The sequence below is a fragment of the Gymnodraco acuticeps genome, unplaced genomic scaffold, assembly GCF_902827175.1.
Source record: "Gymnodraco acuticeps unplaced genomic scaffold, fGymAcu1.1, whole genome shotgun sequence".
NCBI classification, from domain to species: Eukaryota; Metazoa; Chordata; class Actinopteri; order Perciformes; family Bathydraconidae; genus Gymnodraco; species Gymnodraco acuticeps.
In genome coordinates this window covers 228867-242322 of record NW_022990277.1, presented here as the reverse complement: position 1 = coordinate 242322, position 13456 = coordinate 228867, and the positions used below count along the sequence as shown (strand labels likewise).

Genomic DNA, 13456 nt, shown 5'->3' with positions numbered 1-13456 from the left:
CGGATACAGGAAATGAAACATTTTTTATCAGGTCAGACAGGAGTATATCAGATAACAAGGAGGCTTAAAAGTACTGAAATCTGACCAAATGTACTTGTTAAACACAGGGATTTAGTAATGGGTATATATATGTATTGATTTGTTAGATCTCACTCTGTTCCCTTTGTGACTGTGCGCTCTGCAGGCAGAAGATGAAGACGTCATTCTGCGGTCCATTGAGGGGATTACAGTGGGCCTTTATGTTGTCAAACACAATTCCACCATGAGACCAGAGGACAGATGAGACCAGAGGACAGAGGAGACCAGAGGACAGATGAGACCAGAGGACAGATGAGACCAGAGGACAGACTTTCCTGGAAGGTCAACAGGTACTAACTGATGTGGACAACATTGCATGAGCTGCTACCATGCTGTTTGGACTAATGTATGAAATGAACCTGAACTACCCCCCTAAACTGAAGTGCACGTTCAAAGTGCTCCAGCAAATGTTAACGGAGCTAGACGGCAACATGCTCTCCAAGAAAGCCCAAGCGTTTAAAAACAAACTGTTTGAGTGAGCTGTTGCCATGGACCATTGTGCACTTTTACAGCATTCATACTGGACTTTCATCGATACAACTGTCTTGCACTTCCTTTGCTCAAGCTTTTTGCTTGATTTGCATGTTTCAGAAATGTGTGTTTTTCCTGGGGTCATGTGTTTTCAGAATGTACCACTTGTCATGTGTTTCAGAATGTACTAATTGCGCTACTTCAAAATGTCAGTTCTTGTTTTTATTTGTATATGTGGTGAGAAACCAGGCCATTATTATACTTTCATGTATTTTTCCAAAGCAATGCCATTGATTTCCTGCATTAAAGTGCCCTTTCATATTAGCAGGTTACTATTTAAATAATGGATTTGCAAGAACATTTCCTTTTTTCGGCTAGGCGTTGACATTTTCTGTTAATTGTTTACTATGAATGAGTTACAAAAATAAGCCTTTCTTTGCCATCTGGCCCAATAAACCTTTATTTTGGTTGGGAGAATAGTTTCCTTTAAACTTCCTTGCTGTGTTCTAACACAATAATGTATATGTACATGCATCACAAACTTTTTCTATTTCTTCTATTTCTTTATTTTCAATGTATTTGTTAATTCTCCTGTGGCTGCATGATGGAAAAACCAAAAGCTCATCTGGATGTGTGGTGGTTGTTAATATTGTTTTATTTTTGGAGAAAAATACATGAATGTTGTTCAAATAAATGTGTTTGTCTTTATTGACTATTTGTTTTAAAATGTTGTGATAAATGCTGTAGATATAAGAGATTAGGATGGATCCTGTAGAAGAATGTACGAAATGCCTCTATTCACATGAAATAAATAATCTTATGTACCCCTTGAGCACTAGGTAGATTAAACAGAAAACTATAGCATGTAGTTTAAACAAAACATTCATGTGGCTCTGTACAGAAATATACTGAGTATATTAAAAGCCTAAAATGAACATAAAAAGTTATGTTGGTTAAACATAGGGTAAATGAATATACCTATATTAAAGGAAATGTTCACATTAACATAACAATTTCATGTTTCTTTGACATAACATAGTTGTGTGTCTCTACAATAATGGAATAGTTTTGAGTACACATGTTTGTAATATGTGCAACCGATCTCCATGTTTTGTATTACTTAAGTCCAACATACTTTTTACAGTGAAGCTTAAATAAAGAAATCATGTTGCTTTAACAGGTACAAGTTAAATATACTGAGCATAAATGAAATGAACATAAAAAAGTCATATAAACAAATAACATAGTTGTGTGTCTTTAACATAATGGAATAGTTTTGAGTACACATGTTTTTAATGTGTGCAACCGGTTTCCATATTAAAATCATGTTAATCCAACGGCCTTTATTTTCAGTGTGGGCAGGATGAACATGAATGAGTCCACTCAGGGTTAAAAGCTCTGTTCTCACTGTCCACTTTCCTCTTCTTGGAGAGCACCATGTGTAATTATTTGTCTCTCCCTGTCTGCCGCTAACACGCCTGTTCACTCTCCTCTCCGCTTCTCTCCCTGTATCGCTAATTATTCTCTTCACTCACTTTCCTCTCCGCTTCTCTCTGCCGCGCTCTCGTCTCTTCTTCTGTGTTTCTCTCCCTCTATCGCTCACTCGTCTCTTTCGCCCCCTGTCGGCAGCGGTTAAAATATAATCGCCCCGTCAAAATTGAAATATTGATTATAGGTCCGGGTCCGTATAGGTCGGCGTCTGGGTCCGGATCCGGACCGCGGTCCGCCTGTTGCCGACCCCTGCCCTTAAGGGACATGGGAAAAAAGAAAAAAAAGAGAGAGAGAGAAAAAAGTCGGGATAACGGGTTCGTGGGCACGAGAAAGTATCCCGTTATCCCGACTTTTCTTTTTGGAGAAAGTTACCGCTGCGCCAAGGAGGAAGTGGAGCACACAGGAGGAGACAACCATTTCATTGCAGACTATTTACTTGGGGAAATGACTGTGGATATATTTGAGGGGGGGGGGGGGGGTGCTAGTGAACTGTCAACGTGGGGGGAGCCTCGCTGCAGGGAAACGGTGGAACTCTGTCGCCTGTCAGCGCCACTTCAATGATGCCGTTTAAAAACATAAAAATGTAAGGGCGGTGCCAGCCGTCAGTGAACCGAGCCAGCCGTCAACGGCCCTTGACGACCGGCCGTTCTGTGATTCTCCAGATTCTACAGATGGCCAGTCCGCCCCACACACACCTCTACACACATCGAACTGCGGACACGTGCAGCAGCGTTCTGAATCAGCTGCAGTTTTCTGATGGATTGTTTTGTCAGCCCTGTGAATACACTATTGCAGTAGTCGAGTCTACTAATGATAAAAGCATGGACAAGCTTTTCTAAGTCCTGTTGTGACATTAGTTTTGTAATCCTCGATATGTTCTTCAGGCTGTACTCAGCATTGAATCAAAACGCACCATAGCTTTAAATCTTAATACGTTTGTGAGGCGTTTTGCTGAACAAGATGGTAATCGCCGCATTCAGCTGTTATAGGCATGCCAACTTGATGCTCTGCTCACGGATGACTCGATGAGCATAATAAACTGTTAAGACGATGACCTTACGTGTGTAAATATATGTTTTTCTTTGTGGGGGTCTGACTCAAAAAACAGTTTTAAGTCCTGAGAAAGTCAAATAAGACGTACAACTTCACTGCCCAGCCAAAAAAAAGTAACCACTTTGATTTAACTAGGCCAGTAGGTAAGGACTTTCCACTGGATAATAACTGCAGCGATGTTTTAGCTGAATACACGTTTTTTTAACCCTAACTGATGCAGTTAGTCACTTCTTTAATGTTTGTTCTTTCTGATGTAAAGTCAAGGTTGTAACTGTTTGCAATGAAGTTGTGGGGCGCTGAACTGTTCCTTTGATTCTGTTGATATATGATATAATTACTTGTCTTTCAAATTTGAAGGAGGGTGAGCAAGCATCTTGTGGAACATTCATCATTAACTCCTCCAAAAAATATATTTATTTAATAATAACACTGAATATGTGAATCATAACAGTGATTGACAGCTGATAGGAATAATATGATTGTTAATAGTATCATATTCATTTAGACAAACATTGACGAGACAGTTAATTAACGTACTTATTGCAGCAGTCTGAATCAACCTGATCCCACCAGAATGCGTGACTCCACCACGACTCCTTAACACCGCATTGCGTGGTGGAGTCACGCATTCTGCTACATTTACGTGTCGGCACCAAAAAAAAGCTATGTAAAGTGAATGAGGCTCTTTTGTCGTGGTGCACACACGCATTTCGACAACGTCCCGCAGTGAGCTTTTATTCTATAAAACGTTTTTTAAATCTACTTTATAGCTTGTCTCACGGGAGGCTTCTTTTATTTTATTTGTATTCATAATATTTTTTATTTTTCGTCAGAATGAAAAAATTACATTAGTTACGAATTTTTGTTCTCAAAAAATAGTGCATTGTTACAAATATCAAAACAATAACAAAATATATCCATCGTAAACTAAACCAGAAACAGCAGTATATTTTATTTTGTTAACGCTGTAAACTTGACAGCTTTTAAACCCGCACCTCCTACTGGTTAAAGCACGTTATTACACGTTTAGAGTAATTGCAATGCATGTAGGTTGTGTTGCTTTTTAATGACTGTTTTAAATGCCTTTTTCTTAATGTCTTTCATTTTTGTAAAGCACTTTTGAATGTGTTATATTTGATGAAAACATTTCAATATTAAGAGTACATACAAAATAGTGGGAAAGTAGAAGGTCAATTATATAAATATAGAATAGAAAATATCAAGAAGATACTGTAAATAATATCTACAATAAAACAGTTTAGTGCCTGATAGGAGGATGTGCAAAACAGACAAACTAATAAGGCTTTATTTAAACATTAAAGAATACTTTAGGTTAAGGTCTTCTTTTCAATAAGAAAAAAGCTTTGGGGGTATCTATCTACAGATACATATTAAGCCTGACAAAGTACTTAACGTCTAATATATTGCATGGTTTGTTTTGGAACTTGACAATCAACTTTCCTGCAATGTTAACTATGTTGAAGCACTTATTTTAACCGATATTATACATATTTATTATACTCTTATAAGATGTATGTAGATAGAATAATACATGTGCAGAATATGACAGTTTAATGGTGGTATACACACATATTAATAGATGTCTTGTAATGCACTGTTGAGGAACCTGTGACCCAAGTTTTTCATTCATTGCATAACTACACCGTAGTTGTGTATATGATATGTCAATAAACCTTAGAAAATTATCACCAACTATCAAATATCTCTCCTGATTGTTGGCACTTGACAATCACCTTCACTGAATTGTATTCAGGTGTAACTAAAGTCTGATTTAAGGGTTGTTTATATTTCACATCATTAATCCAAATCTCTAGAGTAACTAAAATAAATGTAGTGGAGTAAAAATACCACGTTAACCTTAAAGAAAGCCCTCAGGATTATAAAAGACCCCCATCACCCCAGCCACAAACTGTTCTGTCTGCTGCCGTCTGGCAGGCGGTACCGCAGCATCCGGACTAGTCCAGACAATATTGTTTTTAAACATTTAAATCAAAGTTTTATTACATGCAATTTTACATTTTAAACTTGTATAATCATATGAAAAATACAGAGTTACTGGGTTTAAATTAACTCCCTGAGAGACCTCTTCGTCAGGGAATAAAATACATGTTTTAAAGAGATTTCTAAGTATTTAAATACAGAGTAAATGTTAAACACAGTTTTCCCAGGAGAAGCCTAAACAGAGAGGACGACCCATTGCTGTTCAGCGTGGATTATCAAATGCACACGTTTATAAACTCTAAAGGATTTAATCTCAATCTAAAATACTGATTTCTTGGCAGCGGTGTGTTATCGAGTCTTAACAACCTCTTAAACTTCTAATTTGACCAATCAGAATTTAGTATTCAAGATGTTTAATACAAAATAATAATATATAGTAAGGTCAAATATGTAATGGAGAAGATAAAGTAATGTGTGCACTACATGAATATATAAAAACATGTATGTTACAATCAGGGTTTGCGTTAACCGAATATTTTCCGTCTATGACGGATTTTTTAACAATGACGGAAAAATCTGAATGTCGTCCGTCATTTTGACGGATTAGAACAAACTCAGACCAGCGCCACAGTTTCCCCGCAGCGAGGCTCCGGTGTTATGCCGTCTTATGCATGCCCGCCCAAAAGGAAATTATACCGTTTCCAAACCGAACTTTGCCGAACAGATAAGTGAAATGTCTGGGAGTATTTGCTTTACGCTGTGCACGCTCCCGCGAGGTGCAGTGGACATGCATTACACGGCGCTAACAGTCCCCTGTTGACAGTTCACGAGCGTGCCCCCCCCCCCCGGCAGAGTTGTGTACAGGCCGACCGACGGGTAATAATGGGTTTTGACGGAAATGTTACGATCCTGCCCGTCAAAATGACGGGCAGTGAAAAAGTCTAGCGCAACCTCTGGTTACAATAGAGTTGTGCATTAATATTAATAATGATATCACTCAGATTATTAAAGCAGCAACAATCACATGTAATGAGAAAAGAGCAAACAGATGTTACAATGCTGTCAAATAATAAACTAACTTTCTGATTAAATTAGTTCCACAAGAACAGAGGATTCTTCAGACTGAAAACAAGTTGCTTCTTTTCCTCATTCTATTCATGTTTATTTCCTCACTGACATGACGTGTCTCAAAGTAAATAAAAAATATGTCAAACTTTGATTTCAGTTTTGACAAGGACTCCATTTCTCCCCTCGGTTTTCATGGTTTTTACGTTTACTCTCTGTTAATTGATGAAGAAAAAAGCTGACACATCTTCACTTCAGCGGGCACCATCTTCAAAATCATCTCTTTGCTTTCAAAGGTAGCACTTTGATGTTCTCAGTAGTAACCACATGACTTAAAGGGGACCTATTGTGCATAATCCTCTTCTCCATGTCTCTTCTACATCAACATGTGTCCCCTCTGTGGAAAGAGACTTTGAAAGTTTCAGGAACAAAGATTCTCTCTCTTTTTGTCCCGATCCATTTATATAAAAACCTGTCTGAAAATCAGTTGATCAGATTTTGGCCGCTTGAGTAACCATTAGCCAATCACCAACCAAGGTAACCCCCCCCCCCCCCCCTACCCTGAATCTCCTCCTAGAGTACCATTGAGTTATTTTTAACCAAATATCTCTCAGAGGGGCGTGGGGAGTGGCTCCTTATTTTCATCTAAAGTAACAGACAGAGAATCAGCACTTTTGAAACAGAGGGGATTATGGGATGCTGCAATGATCTGTTTGGTATTTCAGACAAACACTCCAGAGACATGTTCTGTATATATGTGAGACCAATAATATATTGATGGAAAACAGTGTAATAATAGTACCTTTAATAGCAGCACATTAACATAACAACAAGCTATTTAGATGGACTCAGTGTGAATGCGTTGGTGGGCACTCAGCGCACCACTCGTAATAAAGGTTTTCTCACACTGCTCACACCAGTAGGGTTTCTCTCCGGTGTGAAGGCGTCGGTGGACCTGTAGGATGTAGGCCCGAGCAAAGGTCTTCCCACAAAGGTCACACCAGTACGGTTTCTCTCCAGTGTGAGTACGCTGGTGACGATTTAGTGCACATAGCCTTGGAAAAGCTTTTCCACATTGGTTGCAGCTGTGTGGTTTCTCTCCAGAATGAATACGTCTGTGTTTCTTCAGGTCACTACTGGTGGTGAAAGATTTCTCACATTGGTCACAGCTGAATGGTTTCTCTCCAGTGTGAATGTAATTGTGAGTTTTCAAATGAGATTTTTTGGAGAAAGTCGCCCCACATTGGTCGCAGCTATATGGTTTCTCTCCAGTATGAATGCCATAATGGGCTCTTAAATCATCAGCTAATGAAAAAGCTTTCCCACATTGGCCACAGATGTGTGGTTTCTCTCCAGTGTGGGATATGTTATGTCTGTTGAGGTGACACTTCTGTTTGAAAGCTTTCCCACATTGGTCACAGCTGTAGGGTTTCTCTCCGCTGTGAACTCTCTGGTGAATCAATAGATATCCAGACGTTGCAAAGGACTTGTCACAGTGCTGACAGCTGTGACTTCGGGGACCCTCTCTTGTTCTCGGTTTCTAAAGAAAACAGACAGAGAGAGACTCAGTTAGGTGCCAGAAATAACATTTAGAGAATGTCAGTGTAATAAGCATGGATGTATAATAAGAACTGGAAACAGCTCATTCGATCCTATGAGAGTTGCTCAATGATGCAGTAAGCCAAAATGGCCTGACGTTCTCGAGAGCAAATCGTCACAGTTGAGTTTCCCCGTAAGCCCCGCTCCCGATCTCCCACCCAGTAGAATGAATGGAGAGAAGATACATTTGGATTCAGCTCTAAAAATATTTGATAACTTTTAAAACCTAATGATTCAAATAAGCGCCATAAAAGTGTTGTAGTACCAGCGACTATCAATATTTGCATAAGCAAACCGTGTTATAGTTCCTTTTTAGCCCAACATTAGCCACCTCTAGCTTAGCGGTGGCAATGTGAAGTCATGTGACCGTGCTGTAGTTCCTTTATAGCCCAACATTAGCCACCTTTAGCTTAGCGGTGGCAATGTGAAGTCATGTGACCGTGCTGTAGTTCCTTTATAGCCCAACATTAGCCACCTTTAGCTTAGCGGTGGTGACGTGAAGTCATGTGACCGTGCTGTAGTTCCTTTATAGCCCAATATTAGCCACCTTTAGCTCAGCGGTGGCAACGTGAAGTCATGTGACCGTGCTGTAGTTCCTTTATAGCCCAACTTTTACATCAGAAATCATAACGTGGTTTTAATATGTGGAGATAATTCTGATCGAAGTTCGGTCAACCGGGAGGGACTCGGAGTTGAGCCGCTCGGAGTTGAGCCGCTCGGAGTTGAGCCGCTCGGAGTTGAGCCGCTCCTCCTTCGCGTCGAAAGGAGCCAGTTGAGGTGGTTCGAGCACCTAGTTAGGATGCCACCTGGGCGCCTCCCTAGGGAGGTGTTCCAGGCACGTCCAGCTGGGAAGAGACCGAGGGTTAGACCTAGGACCAGGTGGAGGGGTTATATCTCTTCGCTGGCCTGGGAGCGCCTTGGGATCCCCCAGTCAGAAATGGTTGATGTCGCTAGGGAAAAAAAGTTTGGGGCTCTCTGCTGGAACTGCTACCCCCAAGACCCGACCACGGATAAGCGGGAGAAGATGGATGGATGAATGTACTCAGGTACTGTACTTAAGTACAAGTTTATGGTACTTCTACTTCACTTGAGTATTTCAGTTATTTGCTACTCTGTACTTGCACTCCACTAGAGTTCAGAAGTGAATGGTGTACTTCTACTCCACTACATGTATTTAATACCTTTAGTTACTTTACAGATGTGGATGAATGATATGAAATCTAATCAAGTGTTAAATCAGACTTTAGTTCCACCTGGAGTAAATCCACCAGCTACCCTGCAGTATACAAAGTCATTCAAACTAGCTGCACCTTTGCCAGCTTTGAGAACACTTTCATGATCAATCATTAGAAAACATATCATATATATTATTCTGAAATGGACCAATCTGCACAACGACTACTTTTACTGTCGCTACTTTCACTATATTTTGATGAGAATACTTTTCTACTTTCACTTGAGGAACATTTTGATTTCAGGATTTTTACTGTAACAGAGTATTCCTACACTCTGGTACTTCTACTTTTACTCAAGTACAAGATCTGAGTACTTCTACTTTTACTCAAGTACAAAATCTGAGTACTTCTACTTTTACTCAAGTACAAGATCTGAGTACTTCTACTTTTACTCAAGTACAAGATCTAAGTACTTCTACTTTTAATCAAGTACCAGATCTGAGTACTTCTCCCACCTCAGTATTTGATGCATTGTTATATTATATAAAGTAAAATGTTTACCTTATCTTAATTCCAAATGTACACAGGCACGTGCTCACAATGCACAATTATTACTGTGATTATTTTCTAAAAGAAGTTTTCACATTCAACTTTAAATAAATCATGCTCACAATTCAGACCAGCCACATGCTGCACAACCCATAGGAGGGTTGTGCATCTTTTCAACTGTATCAAGTTCTTCGAAATTTAGAGTTTGAAGTCTTTCGAACTCTAAAGCTAATAATAAATAAAAGCTCATAACTAGAAAATATCTCCATGGAGAAAGGCCATGAGCGTGAAAACAGAAAAAAGAGAATGTCGAAAAGCTGAACGCAGGTGGCGAAAAACAAATCTCCAGGTTCACTTTGAAATCTATAAAGAGAGACTTGGCCTTTATAATTTGGAATTGAAAAACGCACGACAATCGTTCTTCTCTGACATCATTAACAAAAACAAAAACAACGCACGTGCCTTGTTTGCTACCGTCGACAGACTAACTAACCCCCCAGTGTCAGTAGCCTCTGAATTTATATCCACCAGGGCGTGCAATAATTTTGCCTTCTTCACTCACAACATTCAGAAAATCAGACAAGCAGTCAGTGCCTCTGCATCAGGAACAGCAAATGTGTTGTCCCTGTCTCCACTTAACATCAATTCAGACATCATGACACAATTCCATCAGATTAATGATAAAAACCTAGAGGACATTATTCAACTTCTGAAATCCTCCTCCTGCTGCCTTGATATTATTCCAACAGGATTTTTCAAAGATGTTTTTCGTTGCATGGCCTCAGATCTACTTCATATAGTAAACACATCTCTTCACTCAGGTATTTTTCCACAGGCCCTGAAAACTGCAGTCATTAAACCGCTCTTAAAAAATAATAATCTAGATGCTTCAGTAATGAACAATTACAGGCTCATATCAAACCTCCCATTTCTAGGTAAAATCATTGAAAAAGTTGTTTTTCAACAGTTGAGTAATTTCTTGCATTTAAATAACTGTTTCGATGTGTTCCAGTCAGGCTTTCGTCCAAACCACAGCACTGAGACTGCTCTTGTAAAGGTCTTTAATGACATCCACTTAAACACAGACAGTGGCAGAACTTCAGTGTTAGTATTATTAGATCTCAGTGCTGCGTTTGACACTGTTGACCACAGCATATTACTAGACCGACTGGAAAACTGGGTGGGACTTTCGGAAACAGTTCTAAATTGGTTTGAATCCTACTTAAAGGACAGAAACAACTTTGTTTCTATACGTAAATACACATCTGAGTTGACAAATATGACATGTGGGGTTCCTCAAGGCTCCATCTTGGGACCTCTTCTCTTTAACATCTACATGCTACCACTGGCTCAGATAATGAAAAACAACAAAATAAGTTACCATAGCTATGCAGATGACAAATGTACGTAACAATTTCACCAGAAGACTATGCTCCAATTCAAACACTGAGTAAGTGCATTGAACAAATCAATGACTGGATGTGTCAGAACTTTCTCCAATTAAACAAAGATAAAACTGAGGTAATGGTTTTTGGAGCCAAGTCAGAACGTATAAAAGTTAGCGCTGAGCTTCAGTCTGCAATGTTCAAAACAACAGATAAAGCCAGAAATCTAGGTGTAGTCATGGACTCTGACCTGAGTTTCAACAGTCACATTAAAACAGTTACTAAATCAGCCTACTATCACCTAAAGAATATATCTAGGATTAAAAGACTAATGTCACAGCAGGATTTGGAAAAACTTGTCCATGCTTTTATCTTCAGTAGACTCGACTACTGCAATGGTGTCTTCACAGGTCTCACTAAAAAATCTATTAGGAAGCTGCAGCTGATTCAGAACGCCGCTGCTCGAGTCCTCACTAACACTAAGAAAGTGAATCACATCACTCCTGTTCTGAAGTCTTTATACTGGCTTCCTGTGTGTCAAAGAATAGATTTCAAAATACTGCTGCTGGTTTATAAAGCACTGAATGGTTTAGGCCCAAAATACATTTCTGACCTCCTGCTAAATGATGAACCATCCAGATCTCTCAGGTCTTCAGGGACTGGAAAGCTTTCTGTCCCCAGAGTCAGAACTAAACATGGAGAAGCAGCGTTCAGTTATTATGCTCCAAATATCTGGAACAAACTCCCAGAAACCTGCAGGTCCGCTGCAACTCTGACTACTTTTAAATCCAGGCTGAAGACTTTTCTTTTTGTCGCTGCTTTTAATTGAACTATTCATATCTTAGACTGCACTGTAACTTTTATCCATGTACTTTTTCTTTTAATGTTTATTTGATTAGCTTTTCTTTTTAATGACTGATTTTAAATGCCTTTTTCTTAATGTCTTTCATTTTTTGTAAAGCACTTTGAATTGCCTTGTGTTGAAAAGTGCTATATAAATAAACTTGCCTTGCCTAGATCCACTAGTTATCAGTGGATCTTTATCCCTACTGATTTAGTTATCCACTGATAATTAATTCAGTTTAGTTATCTCTTACTTTTTAACTGGTATCAACTGTGCAAGATGCACCCATATGCTCATTTTCCCATCAAAAATATTAATATAAAAAAATGTAAAGTTTTTAAATGTCATAGAAAGAGGTGTGTCCTATGCAGCAAGTGTAGTTCTTTTATCCAGCATTGATTTTTGAGTGATTAGGTCACATGACCTAGCAGTTATTGAAGAAATATGCAAATGGTTCCATCAAAATATTAATAAAACTTATTTAAAGTATTAAAATGCAATAAAAAGAGGTGTGTTCAATAAATGTATGCTCTAGAGCAGTGGTTCTCAACTGGTCAGGCCTCGGGCATTTTGAACCACTCAAATCTATTCAACAAAAAATCGTGCAGTAATTATACGCTTTTCAGCATACAATATTAATTAAAGTGAGCTTTTTAGAAATACTAACATATAAACTACGCATTATGGTAAATATATTACTACCCGACATATTAATAATATGTTATGCCATTGTTTGTTTTTCACTTTGTTCTGACAGCTTGCTGCTCCTCACAGAGAGAAGAGCAAAGAGGAGATAGTCCGTGTGAATTATTTTAAATTGTGGGTAGGGTAGATAGCCCCCATTGTTCTTTGACCTGTCAATCATCAAACCGGGGGTCATATTTCATTATGTGTTCATTTGTATCTGAAGTTGTACCCATGGATGTATAAAGAGTAGTTCTACATCAAAGTTATTTTCCGTGGGGACTTCCAGCAACAATCTTGATTGGCCAGAAGACTCAAACAAATCAGCAAAGAGGTTTTATTGAGAAGATTAAACTACGTGACAGAAGTTTTCAAAACCGTTTATGGTCTCTGGTACTTCCAGTCCAACGCCTACTGAATGCACAGCGTTGGAAAATCGGGCCTTCAAAATAAAAGTTTGACTTTTTCCCCAAAAAAACAAAATGTTTCTTCACTCACACATCTGCGACCCACGGAACGGGTCCGCGACCCAGTTTTGGGTCGCGAAACACCAGTTGAGAACCACTGCTCTAGAGTGAATTTGCTTCACATTCACACGATCGAGAAGCTGTCGATTTATTAAAAAGAACATTTTTCTTGTGTAATTGTATAAGTCATTTGTTGATGGTCCCTAAGTGAAAGCCTCGTTTCGCGAAGAAGATCTCCCCGTCGCAATACAGCCAGCAGCAGGGGAAACTGACGCTGCTGGCGAATGTCTGTCGAATATCAAACCTAAAACTAACTTCACCGCGGTCCAGTAGACCCGAAGAAAACAGAGGAACACTTATTTGACTTTCGAAATAAAACGCTTCTCGTATTTCCTGTTTCCTCTCCTCGTGTTTTTAAGTTTAGTTTTAAAGCTTTGTCCCCGGATGAAACGTTGAACACTCACCTGAGAGTCCGAGGCTGCTGCTTGTTCTCCGGGGGTCTTGCTGTCCTCCTCCATGCCGCGTTCAGTGCTCCTGCTCCGGCTGTGTGCGTCAAATAAACCCTGTGCTCCTCCTCCTTCAAATCTCGTGGAACCTGTGTGTTCACGTGATCAAATCTCGTTCGGTGTGCTG

The 13456-nt window shown here is 39.3% G+C and overlaps 1 protein-coding gene across 1 annotated transcript; it reads right to left on the bottom strand.

The window, feature by feature from the left end:
• Nucleotides 1–6903: 6903 nt before the first annotated feature.
• Nucleotides 6904–13389, bottom strand: LOC117549641 (gastrula zinc finger protein XlCGF49.1-like). The gene is made up of 2 exons (XM_034221695.1): nucleotides 13288–13389; nucleotides 6904–7660 (listed from the first exon to the last, which is right to left on the bottom strand). Exons 1-2 carry the CDS (start codon nucleotides 13339–13341, stop codon nucleotides 6959–6961), a joined length of 756 nt encoding a protein of 251 aa, XP_034077586.1. The 5' UTR covers nucleotides 13342–13389; the 3' UTR covers nucleotides 6904–6958.
• Between the last annotated feature and the right edge of the window lie 67 nt (nucleotides 13390–13456).

Bases quoted from the DNA above. Each gene is read 5' to 3' on its own strand.
- LOC117549641 (XM_034221695.1), bottom strand. From the start codon at position 13,341: ATGGAGGAGGACAGCAAGACCCCCGGAGAACAAGCAGCAGCCTCGGAC. The intron at 7,661-13,287 runs GTGAGTGTTCAA...TGTTTTCTTTAG, and splicing joins CAGCAGCCTCGGACTCTCAG to AAACCGAGAACAAGAGAGGG.